Below are 16,398 nucleotides of genomic sequence, written 5' to 3'. Positions count from 1 at the left end.
GATATTTATTGTTTTAATTAAATGTTCTTTAAATACGAGTGTTTATTGCATGTCTGTATGTCTGGTGTTGCAAGTTTTTATCTAATATTTAAACAACTCATAGTGTATTCAGAACTCAAACAGTGCATCATCTTTAAGGAAAGTTTCTCTTATATACTTTAAACTTATTAGCTCTACATGATTCTCCTTGTGCATTGAAAGTTAGGAATGAAAGCACAACCCCACTAACAGTGGCATGGCTGCCGATCCTAACATTTCATCTCATGACATCAGCTGACAGTTAGTCTGCATGCTTGAGCAGTGTGAGATTACTAAACCTTCCCTGCTCCGTTCCTCCCTTTCCTAAATCACATCAGATCAGCTGGTTAAGTGTTGTTTTTGTGTGATTTTTATGGTTTTTACTTTTTAGTACACCCGAGGAACACCCGTGAGTATTTTTTTGTGATTGCAGTTTCGCTAGCTCTAGGTGAATGTGGCATTTGTCGATTGATTTCAACCTGTCCTGATTTTCTTTTGTAAATATTAGTGGCACATGTAAATTTTTAAAGATGAGTCTTGTGTCGGTATCACCGTTTTGTAATAAAGCAGGTAAATTTGTTGTGAAAGTTTTTACCGAAAAGTAGGCACAATCTTTTTTGTAGCTAACGTCCATTTCTATTGGAAAGCCTAACTAACTACACATTAAATCCTAAGGAACTGGGTATCTTTCTTTACGATCAGAATATACATTAACTTTGTTTCTACTGTTTACTAAATTAATGATTTTGTGGTGTATAGGCTTAACAAGATTACCTTATTTGTTAGTAGAGTATATAATATAGATAATAATGCACTAATAAATTTAAGAGTCTTAGTTCTTGTTTAAAGAATAAAAAAAACTACAAGAACCAAGACTACTACTGAAGAAGTTAAACGCTCCGAACATTCAATTTGTTTAAGTGTTTATTCGTGCATGTTCATCTTTTTTTGTCAGTAAGGTAAGCTTGCTATTAAATCCATCCACCAGAAAATCTTTAAAAACCCTGGCATAAAGCCACCATTGCATCATGTTTGCCAAAACACGTTTTCCAAATTACTGTTTTACACTATCCAAACTAAAAAGCAGTATTGAACAGATGCCAAAACCTTTATGTCGGTCGAGTTACACAGTTCTGAGTGAAATTACCTATGAATTTCTAGTTTGCTTGTTGGAAGAAATATAACTAAAAAAATATAGAAAATTTAATTTTCAAGGTGCTCTTAAGGTGTATACAGTACAGATTGATAGCTGGGTTGTTATGTTTCAGTGTTGGAGTGCGTTGTGGTCCTCCCGCCTCCCCCGCCCAGACCAATCGTCAGCCGTTCCCCCGCAATGTGCCGTCCCGCAGTACCTTCCACAGTGGCCAGAACCGCCAGCGAGGCTACGGCACTCCCTCCCCCACCGGTGCGCCACACGACGCCAACGCCAGGCCCTCCTTTTTCTCCAAGCTCTCGTCTAGGTTTTCTAAACGGTAAGTCGATGTTTTATCTGTTCATTGTTTCTCGTCTTAGTGTATATCAAAAAGTGGTTTACACCGTTCTCATAATTAATATGGATTTTGTTTGGAATTTTATCTTTAATTTTTCATACCGAATATTTGTAATAAAATATACGTTTTTTATTTATTACTCGTCTGACCGGACAAGTCATGTGTTCCTGAAGAAATATACGCTTGTGAAACAGTTTGTAGGTTATCCAGCAGTATTTTAATTTGATATATCCACATTGTTCTAGTGTAAACCACTTTTGAAGATGTTTTGCTTGCAATCCACCATTGTTGTGTCCTCCACTTTCTCGTTTGTCCAGTGATGCACTTTTGGTGTTAAGTGTTTTTATTCCTTTAGATACTTCAATTTCTTTAATTTTATTTTTATTTATTTTGTATCTATGAAATGTTTTCCACGGACAAACTTCTTTAGACTTTGACTTTTCATTTTAATTAATATTAATTTCTTGCTTCAGGGACAAATGCAATTATTTATTCAAGTCTCACCTGAAATTTGACACTAGATATTTTGTATGTGCATACAACTGCCGTAACCTAAAAGTAATATCACTTGAATCTATTCCAAACACAGTAGACTCACACAGGAAGGTCTACTCGACCACGTTAGAGGATGGTAACCGGGCAAAGTGTGTGTTGACTGGGTGCACAATAGCTAAGTCCATGTAATTTGTTGCACGAAATTAGCAGCGACCTCGACTGTGAAAGCTTAATGTATTGTTTTGTCTCCCAAATTATATTGGTACCGTTAGCATTGTGCATCCGCCGCGAGCCCGCTGTATTCCACATGCGTATCCTGACAGCATTGGCTTTCACACCGCGGTCACTGCTAGCTCGTCAACGCTAGAACGTTGCGTCACGTCTAATCGCGTTTTCCTGCCCCTAGGACTGCCAATTAGGAGGACGCTTCGCCCGAGCCAGCCGCAAGATATTACTTGACCGAAAATATTCTATCGGAAAAGTACCTTGCTGCGGGATAACCATGTGGAATAACAGTTGTACATATATTTAACGTTCGCTGACATCGTTGAAGAGAAGAGAGGATTAAATTTTCTTGTTATAAATAGTTCCAATTGTAATTATGTACAGGTCTGGTTGTATACAGGAAGTGTAGCGGGGTAGAGTTGTCCAGTGTAAGTTAGTTTTAAGGCCAACAGATAATGACAAGGGACTGAGGACATATTTTTTACTGAAATGTAATCTAGAGTGTTCACTAATATAATTTTACTTGAAATAGTTTTCCATAAATATTATTTACGATATCTAGATGTTTGTTCCTTTAATATTAGTGTTTTCCTGCTGTTCCTTAAAAAGGTGAATTGTTTAAAATAATATCATTGTGTACGCTATGAACCGAATTTGATCATTTACTTTGATTTATTTCATTCTCAATAAGTGTGGTAATTACAATAAAATAATTATATTGTCTTATAGCTTAATAAATCACTGATTAAACTCAAACTGGATTCAATGTGTTGTTTTGTTTCAGTAAAATTGTTATTAAATATCTCATAAAATCTTTTTTTTCTACATTCTTGATTTATTTTTGCTAATATCAATATCGTTGAAATTTGTATCACAGGGTAGTTTAAGTGGCATTTATTTGATTTGTTTCGAGTTTTTTTAGACCAAAAAATTGTGTAAAAATATTGATACAAATTACCAGCTAAATTTTATCGGACATCTGCTCCTAAATTCATGTATTATGAATCTGCAAATTTTAAATCAATTTTTATTCTTTAGTTTGATAAAAGTAAAACTCTTTATATTTTATTTTGTCTTTTTAGGTAAGGTAAATAATCCCTTATCATTTTAAAATACTTCAATAAATGAGAATGCATATGAAATGGTTTTTTGTGAGATTTAAAATTTTGAATAACGCATTAGTCATTTTCCTGATTCGCAAGTCGTTTGATATGTAATCTAGTCACATTTTTGCTCAGTTTATATGTGTTGTGTATTTTATTGTTAAGTCATCTGCTGCAACTTTGTTATTGAAGGATTGACAAAATGACCAAGTCCTATAATCAAAATGATGAAATGATAAGGGATTACTTTTAACAGTAGCATTTACTCAATTGATTATCAATATACATAATTTGTAGTCATCGTAATAGTGCAATTGATCTTTTTAGTGTTAAGCTTTGTATTCGGATCATATTAATACTCTTATTATAGCTTTTCTCGTACATTTTTTTGTAAATTTTGTACTTTTACCTTAATTTGCTAGCAGTTTCTCTAGTATTCCATGGGTGTTTGGCCAGTCGTGCCTCGTCGGACATTGTGCCTTAGCAACTCCGCGCCTTCAGTTGTCGTTCTGCCATGGTCTCGTTACGATATTCCATGTTTACTATTGTTATACCAAAGTGTACATTGTCTAGTGTATCGTCGGTAAACTTTTTGTTTGTATATAATGTAACTATTTTAATAGTTGTTTTCACTTACAAATTCTACTAGGCCATCTTGCTCATTTAAAACTCGATCTAAGCGCTTTGTGGTATCGCTGTTAAACAATAATCGACATACAACTTGAAAGACTGTCTTTGACGTTTTATTCTTCGTCTGTAAAACTATATTTTTATAGGTTCAGAATAGTTTGTGAATCACAGGTATTTTAAAACGCGTTGTATGCACAAACTCTTCTAATTAGCATTTGCCAGATACGATTTAAAATTTAACATAATTAGTCTATGAACGTATTGTCTTATTAACCCAAAATAATCAAAATGTTTAAGCGGCTTTTAGTTACCAAATGACTTGTAAATAAAAAGCTTTAACAGAGAAGCTGTGTCAGAATAGATTAGACAAAATTAAGGTCATGAACCCATCAATGTGTAAATGTTCATTTAATGTAAATCAAAGCATGTATGTGTTTTGTAATTAGAAGATACATATTGTTTAGTTTTTGCATTTTGATTGTGTACTAGTCACAATTCTAAATTTGAATATGAATTTTTAGTGGTTTGAAGAGTTTTATGATCATCTTTATAATGTGCGTTTGATTTCTATGGCTCTCCAGGTTTATTATCATTTTAAGTCGACAGTCTGTCGTTAGTTTACTCATTCATAAATGGATATAAAAGTATTTTCACTTTAAGTCAATGTTGTAATTGGTCTATGCCCGCCAAAGGAGTGTTAATAAAGTTTTACTGATATATATATGTAGTTTTATTCTCAAATTTTGTCAATCAATTTACTAATAATAGCTGAAGAAAAAATAATCTATAATATCTTTGAAGAAACTACCAATTATCTTAGAATAGACATGTTTTTAACAGCTTTGCACTATGTACAGAGCATCCCTGGCTGTCACTTCAGTTGTTGAATGTCAAGAAGGTTGTACTTTTTGACTCAATTACTGACAAACCTGCCTTATAATGGCTTGAAACTTGTATGTCTTAGTTAAGATGTACATTTTATTAATTAATTCTTAAATGCATGCTCTTTTTGAAGAAATATGATTCATTTTAATTTAAGCCTATGGACTGTTGTTCATACCTTTAATAAACCAACTATGTCACTAGGCTATAAAGGGAATGCCGAATCGGCTAACATGAGGACTAGCGGACACCAATTCAAAATGCCGTACCCTGAGAACTTGTCTAAACAAAATAATAAGGGGTGTTTGTTTTGTTTAAATTAAAACTAAAACTCTTCATAATCAAAACTATAGCCTATTTATCATTGATAAAATAATGTCCATTAAGTGTATTTTATAAAAATTGAGTTATTTAGGTGTTTTACTTGTTAAAACTATTTTTAAATCATTATAAAATGTGACTCCTGAAGTAGGTTATGGTGGTGGGTTGTACTATTTAAAAAATGGAAAATACAGGTTGGTCAGTTCTAAGTTGCAACTACATTTGACAATCTAAAATTAGTGGGTTCTGGAATAGTAAATTCTAGAGTCTTTACCCCTTTTTTAGTTAATTCTGCAGATAGCCAGTTCTGTTGTCCACCACTAATGTTGTATTGCAAAAGTTTCCAATTTAGCCTATTCCATTATATGAGAAACTTGACTTTTTTCAATTATGGGTATATTATATTCCAAAGACTATATTGTTTCTATGTTTAGTCTTTTGATTTTTTAACTAGATACAACAAATTTCTTATCGTTCCTGATTCACCTAAAATATTAAATTGATCCCAAACGAAATCATAGTAACTTCTACAGTCTAATATCAGAAAATCATTAATGAGTATTTAAGTTATTTTCATAATTTACTGACATTTCAAGACCATTGATGTATAATAACTCCCTGGATTGCGCGCTCAGGTTAAAGTAAGGCTCCGAAAACGGGCCGTCGCTACCTCACTGTGCCTGCCAGGAGTGGGGATAAAGGTATGACTCACCCTAGTGCCGAGTGTCGTGCCCGCTCTCGCAGTGTATTGCTATGTTAGTATTGTGGAAATATTGCGAGTAAAATTTATTTTAACAAACTTAAGGAGGTTTTATAAGCAGATATAATCTAAGTACTTGCTCACACTTTACAGACTATGTGTCAAAAGTAAATCTCATAAGACATTTAGTAATATTATGAAAATTTTGATTTATTTATATTTGAACACTAGCTGTTTGCCCGTTCTACGTACGGGAATCTGGTAGTAAGTTGAAATCTTATATTCAGAACAGGAGTTGGTTTGCATATTTAGTGTGCATTTTTCCAGATATGCTGGCAAAACTATTACTGTATAGTAATACATATAAACCTTCGCAAATACAATATCTGACAGTTTAAAAGCCAAAACGAATGCTTCGCAATTAAATGTCACCCGATCGTGTTAGTCCATATTTTATATCTAATGATAAAAGGAATTAATTTATAGGTTTATGAGGCATAGCCCTAAGGTAGGCCTGTAATTGAAAGTTACTTTTCATACTGGTTAAAAAGTTAAAATACTACCTCAACCTCACTACTGCACACTTTATTCGGGTTGAAATTTTCATTAACAAAGGTGATCTTGTCTTTTCCACGAAACACTGAGAAATAAGGACATTAATGCGTTACCAACAGACATACACACACAAATACAGAATTGAATTAGGGGATTTGCTATGCTTTAACCAAAGCAAATTACAAAGAAAATAATTATTTGAAAGTTTTGATAGTGTCATCAAATTTTATGATAATCGTTTTTAGGCCTAATCAAACTGTAAAATTAGTGTAAATTCGTTGGCAAATATATAAATAAGTATATAAATACACAGTTCACAAAACATTTATACGTTAACAACGCCAAGCTTTAAAAATTCATGATGGTTTGCTAAAAAAATCTTTCACTAATGTTTTATCATTTTCATAGCATAAACTAACATTTTGGAGTCCAGACAGAAAACGCAATAATTATACAGTAAGACATCAATTAAATTTAATAAGAAATAAGGTGCAGCACTAACGATAACTTAAGTTGTAAATAAATAGTGATGTGTTTGTACGTAAAAATGATTCTTACTTCTACCACCGGTTCTAAGGAAAAGTAGCAGTAGCAAAAACCAACGTTTACATTTAAGTAAAGAACTATAGTACTTACGACCAATTAAAACTGTCCTTCTAATCAAACTGTATTATAGGTGTTAATCCGTTGGCAAATATATAAATAAATAAATACACAGTCCACAAAACATGTAACGTTAAAAAACTCACTATGGTTTGCTAAAAAAAACTCACTTGATGTGGTGCAGTACCAAAGTTATTAATCTCCCTTGGTTTTAATTTTTGTTTTGTTTTCGAAAATCAAAGTTATTTCCTATTAATAGCATTATTTGTAAGCAACTTTTAATGTTAACATATTGACAGTTTGAAGAAACCACCTTTATCCAAACAAAGGTTTCTTATTTAAAAGATTACGTAATCTCTAAACGATAATCGGTACATATATCTAGCAAACATTCGGAGGAAATGTGACAAAAATGCGCAAATCTGGGGTTTTGGACGTTTGTAGTTTTACTTCCTAAGTAGGAAAAGTACCGATATCGTTGTCGAAATGTAAGTAAGTAGAAACCAGAAGTGACACATTGGAAAAGCGAGTTTAGCTACAACTGTAAGTTAAACCTCTGTTACGATCACAGCGAAATCAGAAAGATCTTCCAAGATCGCAGCAACATCCTCGATCACCCACTGCAGTTGTGATTTTTTTTACTTTGCACTTTACACAACTGTCCTTGAAGCGCTGTCAATGAGTGGAATCCGTTTTTGTAAGCTATTGGTGACAGTGATTAAAAAACTGTACGTTTCCCAGCACTAATACAACACTGATTCACAGTATATACCCCGGTTATCAAAACTCAAGAACAATCGTTGCACTTGCGATTAATTAAACCGGTTAAGTAAGGCACAAGGTTTTTAATCTCACTTGGTTTGGATGTGCTAACAAAACTTGATGGGAAATGGTTGCGGTATTTGTAAACAACTTTTAATGTAAACATATATCAGTGACAGCTAGAAGTGAGAACTAATCCAAACAGCTGATCGTTATTTCATAAAATGTAATAGTAAACATTTTTGTCTAATTTGACAAAAATCAAACAAAATTGGGTTTTTGATGGTTCGTTATTTTGTTTTCAAAGAAGCGAGGCCATGTTTTTATAGCCAAGGACACTCTCACCAATCCAGTAAATACAGAAAAATGATTAGACAGACAGAAATTGAGATAAGACTCGTTTCGGCTTTCTTAGGCTATGAAACGTAAAAATAACCAAAAACTGCATGATTCTAAGCAATGTACAGGCAAAACTGTAATTTTATTTATATAGATTGGCCAGAAAAAAATATCACAATAATTAATTGATCACGTAAGCATGTCATCATTTGCTGCTGTGAGCCCCAATTATTATTGAGAGACTTTGCAACATATACATTTGGTTTATATTACAGTATGATTCTTTGTCATACTGTGATTAACATGTTTTAAAAATATATTATACGTTGTTAAATATTTTATGCCAATTTTAACTATAGACTACGGTAAGCAATAAAATGCTTAAGCATTCACTTGTAAATTTAGTTACCCATTCTTCGTAATGTAATGACATATTTGATGTAACATAATGATAATTTAATGCCATAAACTCAGTATCTAAATCCTGTAAACCGATGCCAAGCCGGCTTTATTTTTAATCGCTTAAAAATTATACAAGCAAACTACGTATGAAAAAAGCTTCAAATAAAAATCAAATACATACTTTAATCTAAAACTTTGCTGCAGGAATGTTTTTGTTAAAATCAACAGTTTTAATTTGCCTGGATAAATTATAAAAAATATGTTAAGGTTAAAACTAACTTCATAGTAGTAAGCACTTGCTTTTACAGAAAAATAACATATCAATTTGAAATTTTTATGTTAACAAATAAGTGTAGCAGAGCAGGTTGAGTGAATTTATGTTTGTGTAAAACTGAGAGGTTCATTCGGCGCGTCTGCCTCGGTATCCCACCAATTCGTATGGTGGGCATGGACTGTTTTTCCACTACACAGTGCACTATCCAGGAGTATTACACATCGATGGTCAAGACCTATCCAAGCACTGTAGTGAATTTTCTGTTATTTTAAGTTTATTTGCGTTTGTTTTATGTTGAATTAGACTCTATAGAGTTTATTTTGTTACTACAGAGAAGAGTAACTTCTGTTCAGTTAGAGGTAATGTAAGCGCACTTGAATGTCCCTAGTTTAGCCTTTTGCATGGGTTATAGTGTCATATGCTGCCAAAAATTAGACATTGAACCCGTATTACATCTTATCTCTGAATGAATTTTCAGTCTGTAACGTTTTAAGTGTATATTATATTTGTACATTTTGGCAATACAATAGTACCCTCAGTGAAGTTCCCCTTTTATAGTGATTGTATTTTCTGCCTAACTTATTTTTGTAAATCCATCTCGATTGATAACCTTTTTTGTACTATCATGCAACTATCCTGTATTGTGTTGTAAGTGATTTGTATGATTTATTGCAGCCTGTATGCATGTCAAATGTGCAGTAAAATCAGGCATACAAATATTTATCTATGTAAACTTGAGTTTTATTGTCCTATAGTATGAATCTTTTATGGTTAACATTGGGAACTTGTACTCTTTATTTGAATTCAAAGTCAAATTATCCTAATTTATAAGGCACATTTTTATGAACATCGAATGGCATCAACTACAAACTAAACTAGTACAGTATCTAAAACGAATGAATTGTGTTTACTAGTATCAAGATTAATAAAAATAAAATGGCAATGTGATTTCATAAAAATAAAATACAGAAATAAATTTTAAATTCTGTGGTGGGGTGAAAAAAATAACTGATAAAAATATATCGCTTTTCTACTAGATATTTTTAATTTATTTTAAAATGTTGTTAAATTTTCTTCAATTGTAATGCAATCCAGCAAATGCTTTGTTTAAGTCAGAGTTTCCAAAATAATGTTTTGCAATATTAGATTTAGGTGCGTTTGCAACATAACTAAGATGTAACTGTCCATTGTTGGATTTGTTAATGTATGGAACCTTGCAGTGGTGTGGTGTCCTGAATAAGTTTCTTCATAATTCTTTTTCATTTCATTGCATTGGAAAGGCCTGTTAAGGCAAGCAGCTAAATGCCTTGGTCAGTAATTTAAAAGCCAAATTAATTTCCATTATTGCAAACACTTAATTTATCTTTTGTGGCACCATTTTTGCCTCTCGCTGTTGTAACATATTCCTTTCTCCAATTTATACCTCTACCTATAACTAGTGCTCATTTTTATATCCGATCTGGTAAAGATTGTTAGAAATTTTCCCTGGAGTTCGATATTGAATGGTGTTTTGCGGTGTGATTTTGCAGGTAAATAACTTTCATCAAATCAACTCTTAAACTTTGTAAACAATTAGGTTTTATAAATAATTTTTTAGTCCCCATCTTAATTGATAATTGATAATAATCATTTTGTTTTCTAACACACTTATGTTTCAATAATATATATGCACCATAAATTAGGAAAGTCTTTACATTTGCTTTATGTGCAGATGTGTAACGGTATGTGTTTACTTTTTTCAAAATATCCAATTCAAAGAAATTCACAGAATTAAAACTTTTGCTAGTTTTTAAAAAACAAAAATGCGTTTACAATAATTTATAAAAAAAAACTACGTTTTAAATTAAATAACTGTGATGCAAAAGAAAAGCGGTATCTTAAATTGTGTTCTTTTGTTTACAATTACCCTTGTTATACATCTTATATTTTTGAAAGTTTGTTTTTTGATTTGATTGGAAATGCATGATTATTTATTATTTGATTTATTGTTGTTTTTTTTCAGACCTATGGATCCAGTCCCCAAAACTGTAGTTAGGTATGTTTTATTTTTCAAGTATAATTACATTATTTTATTTTTCACATTCGCATGACAAATTTTGAGCGGTACTGTTTTGGCAAAAAATAAAATTGTCGTAATCTTCTAAACTAAAACTATTTCAAAACATATGTTTAGATATTAATACTTGCAAGGCTTAAGAATTAGATCTCTAACAACAAACGTCACTTGTTTGTAATATTTATTCTAAAATTTGTTAATTATGTGACCATCAATTGTTGTTTGACTTTTTTATTTTGCCACCCCTAAGCAAACTTTAGTTATTTGTTTTGTAACTTTTTCAAAGGCCTAGCCATTTTTTATTTAGTTTTTAAATGTTATGAGTTGGTTTTATTTTTGATGTTGGACTGATCTAATGTTGCAGCAGTGCTGTCAATGATGATCAGGTGAAGCCGAGATCCCTCAGATTCACGTGGAGCATGAAAACCACCTCTTCTAGAGATCCCAACGAAATAATGGCGGAAATTAGAAAGGTACACACTCTTTCATCAAACTCACTTCGTTAAGTAGTGTTAATAAAACTAGTTGCTCTGCCCAAGCTTCGCAACGGGGTGAGAGTACAGAATAGTGTGTGTTTCTTGAAATTTACTGTCAAGTTGCACACCCACCATTGATTATAGAGGCAAAACTTGGTACTTATTTTAAGTAAAATAATAACAAACCAAAACTATAAAAAATAGTAGTTTACGTAACAATCATGTAAAGATAGTGTTGACGCCACGAGTAAGGCTTGTACCTTAAAAAAAACTTACGAATGTTAAGACTATTAACATGAGTTTCGTACACTACTTTACCTACGACAGTGTTCCAATTAACAAACAAACACTACTTTAAATTTTTAAAGAGGTAATGTTTTTTTTTTTTATAACCTCTCTAAATTGGTCTGAACAGGTGATTAGTTGAAGTTCAAAGAATTACAATTTTACTTCTTTTCTCTCAATCCTTTAACCTCATTGGTCCGTTGTTAATAAGTAAAAATACATTGCTGTTAAATGAATATTTTCAATTCTACAACCTGAACTGAAAAGGCTAGTTTATAAAACGGTCGTAGGTAAACAATTTTAACACATCAGGAGAGGTTTTATTGAGAAACTAACTATTTTAGGCTACTGGGAAATTTAACACTAGACTACAGATAAAGTAACAAGTGATGACGCTTTTTAGCTGGATGCGTACTGAGTAGAGGCACGCTCTAATGCTAAGATGGCGGCTGTAACAGCATTGTATTAGGTTACTAAGTTATGCTGTGTCTAGGTTCTGGACGCCAACAACTGTGACTACGAGCAGAGAGAGAGGTTCCTGCTGCTGTGTGTCCACGGAGACCCCAACACTGACTCACTGGTACAGTGGGAGATAGAGGTGTGCAAGTTGCCGCGTCTTTCACTCAACGGAGTTCGCTTCAAGCGCATCTCCGGCACTTCCATTGGCTTCAAGAACATCGCTTCCAAGATTGCCAACGAGCTGAAGCTGTGACTACCACTGGTCGACTCGTCCCTTCCCGAGGACTCTGTCGAGTGAACAGACAACCGTCACGTGTATATACAATCGAGTGGAATATCGTTGTTGCCCGGTTATCGATTAGCCGGGTGTTTGAGCAGGAGGACTCACTAGCACGCTGTTTTGTTCGGTATTTGTGTTTCCCTAGCTGTGTACAAGCTCCGATCGCTCTTCTAACGAGCAGTCGTTCTAATTTACTCTTCTTTCTTGCCCCCGTTTTCGTTTGTAATCGTATTACCGGTTGTCGATAACTGTTTCTTTTAGAGATTTTACAATTTAAATAGGTGTATTCGTACGAATCATAATACAAAATAGCGATTAAATAATTCGATTATAAATTTATTTATTGTATACTATCTAAATTATTATTGTAAACTTATCGATTAAATTTATTTTGTACAATTTTATTTAATCATAATGATTGTTTGAAAATATCGTTGTAAGTAATATATTTACTTATCCCTGGGATGGACGATACTTATTGTAAATAGAGGGTGAAGCTGTATATAGACTACCCAGGCCCGGGTCACACTCGACATGTACTTAGGCCCGGCCCCACCTAACAATACATACATTTATTACTTTCCTAAATAAATTTGTAATAATTGCTGTTTATGATAGTAAAATGGCAGACATTACACAAACTAACAAGAAAGCATTTTGTTTCTGAAGATTCCTTCCCAACACCAATTTCTCCAACAATAAAATTCAGATAATTGATGTGTCTGAGATTGTATTGAGCCTAGTTTAGTAAAACTGGTCAGTATTTAAACAGATTTGTATGTTAGGGTCGCTTGTTAAATCTATTTTTCCTTCAAAAATCACTGATTCTAAAATGTGAAATGTGTTCAATAGAGTATTTGGTAAACTTACATAATATTTATTTACATAATAATATCTCTTATTTAGATCAAAATCGACTGTCAATTATGCAGTTCATGAAGTGGAAGGCTTGACATTGGACACATGCTTTCGTCGGGCTGTTGTTATATTACGTACCTCAGCTTATCTTTGCTTTAGCTTTAATTTGTAAAACTGTCTAGGAAGGATCATCTTGACAAATATCTTATCAACTCCAAGCTTTTAAAGCTCTGGTATTTTAATAAAACACATTTTGTGATTTCTTTTTTAATAAATCACAATTGATGGAAGGTGAAGGTATGACTGTAGTATTAAAATAAATTTATAATAAAATTGAAAGTAACTTATGTTTATGATTTATTTTCCTTTGCTTATAAATCTGCTTTGTGACAGTTCTGAGGTGGAATCCTGTGGAACAGGTGTACAACCATATTTGGTAGGTCATAAAAAAAAAATAGAAAGCTATGTAAATGTTTATAATAGGTGTATATTTTCAAAAAGGGCAGACTGTAAATGTTTGTCTTTTATGTTGGCTCAAATCCATATTTCTTCAATTTAAATGTAAGTGTTGCTTAATTGGTAAAGTACCAAATATTTCCATGTTTTTAAAGAGATTTCCTTTTCCTCACTTAATAATATTTCCTCAACAGAATAATATATTTGAATTTATATTTCCATTTTTAGGCACCCCCTGAAAGCTTGTCCTCATTTAGTCTGGCCTGTGCAAATAAAAATCCATTTTAGTTTTGTTTTGAGAGTTTGACTCATATAATTCATTTCTAAATCATTCTACTTATGGGACACTCTGTATAAAGAATATGATGATGGGTGCATCATAAACATGCTGCCATACTGTGTGTGTTATGGTTTCTGCTACAGACTAGCAAGAAAGTACCTAGGTGTTCTTTTTTATAGTTTTTGTATAATTAAATGTGGTATATGGTATTGGACTTCTTAAGTAGAAATGGACAAAGAGAAATGTTATCTAAAAGGTTAAGCAAAGTTAGCATTGTACGGCAATAAAAGTTGTATTTTGGGGAAGAATCTTAATTTTATCTAACTTGTTATGTATAGTGGGACCCCGATGAAAAGAAAACGTCACCCTTGATAACAAGTGTGATTTCCAAATCCCCGTTAATTTATTTTAGGCTACCCATAGTCACATGTTATTGCAAACCTTGATAATAAGTCCTAGCTTATAAACTCTATAACAGTATTGTTATCAAGGTTGTACCATAGTCCATAGATAAAACATACTCCAGATTTCTCATCCTTATGGAACAACTGAAGAAAATTTAATTGTTCTGTACGTCACACTGTAGAGGTTGTGTTTTGTTTACAATTTGTTTCTTGTTACTTCAGTCATTTAAAACCTTGTTTAACCAAATAAAACAATCTAATAATAAACAATAACTGATCTCTTGGTCATATAACCAAACAGTAAAACACGAATGATGAAAATAAACCTAAATTAGAAGAAACAAAATCTTGTCTACACTAGTGATCAGTAATTAAAACACTGTGGAAGGTAATAGTAGTTTACGCAATCCGCGAGTTGCATACTCTACTTTACCTACGATAGTGTATTGTTTTAACTACTAAAATTCACTACTCATAACTAGAGGTTATATTTTGTTTATAACCTCTCATTGCCACCAACAGTGATGCAACGAAACAACATCAATGTCAGTAATGAAAAATAAGGTACAAAATAGAGTGTTAGACACTAGTGCAATCTGTGACTGGCTCACACAACTACATTCCTTTTTAGTAAAAAATGGGATAGCTGATCCATATAGATGGGATGTCTTCTTCTGTATCCAATAGTCAATGATTGTACTAAACACTAATTGCACCACTCAACAATTAAATTGACCTGAACAGCTGATTAGTTGAAGTTCGAATCATTAAAATTTTACTTCTTCTGTCTCAATCCTTGAAGCTCATTGGTCTGTTCCCCGTGTTGTTATGAGTATAACTATGATGTTAAGTAAACAATGCTGTTGTTGTGTAAAACTTTTCAATTCTAAGGACTGAACTGAAACGGCTATTTCACTACGACCGGTTTTTAAATTAGCCGTTTCAGTCCAGTTCTTAGAAGTTTCCCATATCAGCATTGTTTTACTCATAACAACACGGGTAACAGACCAATGAGGTTCAAGGATTGAGAGAGAAGAAGTAAAATTTTAATGATTCAAACTTAAACTAATCAACTGTTCAGGTCAATTTAATTGGTGAGTGGTACAATTGCGTGGTTTGGTACAGTACATTGTTTCGTTGCATCACTGTCCGTGGCAATGAGAAATTATAAACAAAGAAAACATAACCTCTCTTAGAAGTTATTAGTAGTGATTTTGTAGTAATTAAAATTCTGTCGTAGGTAAAGTAGTTTCCGCAACTCGCGTAAATAGCGTTAATGACAATCGTAGAAGTTTTTAAGGCACTCGTCTCCGTTAACACTATCCTACACAACACAAGAAGATCCTTATGGAATGTCTTGGGGATATCCTCAGTAAATCCCTCAAAGTCTTCCGGGGAACTCCCTGGGATATCCCTATGTCCACCCAAATCCTGATCCTTGGGATATTCTATCAGGATATCACATATAAAAACACAAAATAATTAAGATTTAGTTTGAAAAGCACATTTATCAGTTGAGTATTTGGATTAAATCTATATACAGGGTGACCGTTAAGTCTTAGGACGACTTTATAACTTTTAAACGACAAACGATATCACAACCACATTTGGTATACCGTTACTGGAAATTGTAAGCTACTTTTCTGTGTACATGGTGGTCGGATACCACCTTTGGGGGACGGCCCGTCGGGGGTCAGAAGAAAATCTTTAATGACAGCCTATGTTGAGTTGTACATCATTTTAAAGGTCTACTTCAACTTAAAACAATGCCGCAAACCGCACTTCAAAAGGTTGATCCTGCGCAAAATGGCAGATGTTCAAAGATTTTCAAAATTAGCCAATCTTATATATTTAATACACAGTTGTAACACTGTTTTCTCAGTAATTACTGGACCGATCTACAAAATTTATGTCTCAAATTAAAGGGGATAGTGTGTAGATTTGCCGAACTTCCTTAGAATTTAAGTTTTTTCTAAGGGCTACGACCTATAGCCCTTTAAAGGTCGAGTCAATACAATTCTTATTGAAGAATATAATACACAGTT

At 32.9% G+C, this 16,398-nt stretch overlaps 1 protein-coding gene across 14 annotated transcripts in view; it reads left to right on the top strand.

Moving 5' to 3' along the window:
* Positions 1–13,560, top strand: part of LOC128999967 (serine/threonine-protein kinase MARK2-like) — a 221,317-nt gene extending 207,757 nt beyond the window's left edge. For 11 of the 14 annotated variants that reach the window (XM_054426787.1, XM_054426786.1, XM_054426785.1 and 8 more), the window contains 4 exons: positions 1,287–1,490; positions 10,802–10,834; positions 11,220–11,328; positions 12,110–13,560. In XM_054426787.1, coding sequence (XP_054282762.1) covers positions 1,287–1,490; positions 10,802–10,834; positions 11,220–11,328; positions 12,110–12,328 — 565 coding nt within the window. In that variant the 3' untranslated portion in view covers positions 12,329–13,560. Of the gene's footprint in view, positions 1–1,286; positions 1,491–2,409; positions 4,683–9,131; positions 9,159–10,801; positions 10,835–11,219; positions 11,329–12,109 lie in introns of those variants that run through there. The other 3 variants (XR_008491329.1, XM_054426774.1, XM_054426783.1) reach the window with 3 other exon arrangements.
* The last annotated feature ends 2,838 nt before the right edge of the window (positions 13,561–16,398 follow it).

Source organism: Macrosteles quadrilineatus, unplaced genomic scaffold (assembly GCF_028750875.1).
Source record: "Macrosteles quadrilineatus isolate MER2022 unplaced genomic scaffold, UCM_ALF_1.0 Scaffold_8__2_contigs__length_117827958, whole genome shotgun sequence".
NCBI classification, from domain to species: Eukaryota; Metazoa; Arthropoda; class Insecta; order Hemiptera; family Cicadellidae; genus Macrosteles; species Macrosteles quadrilineatus.
Note: the sequence above shows the minus strand (reverse complement) of the source record. Positions and strands in the feature narration are given on the sequence as shown.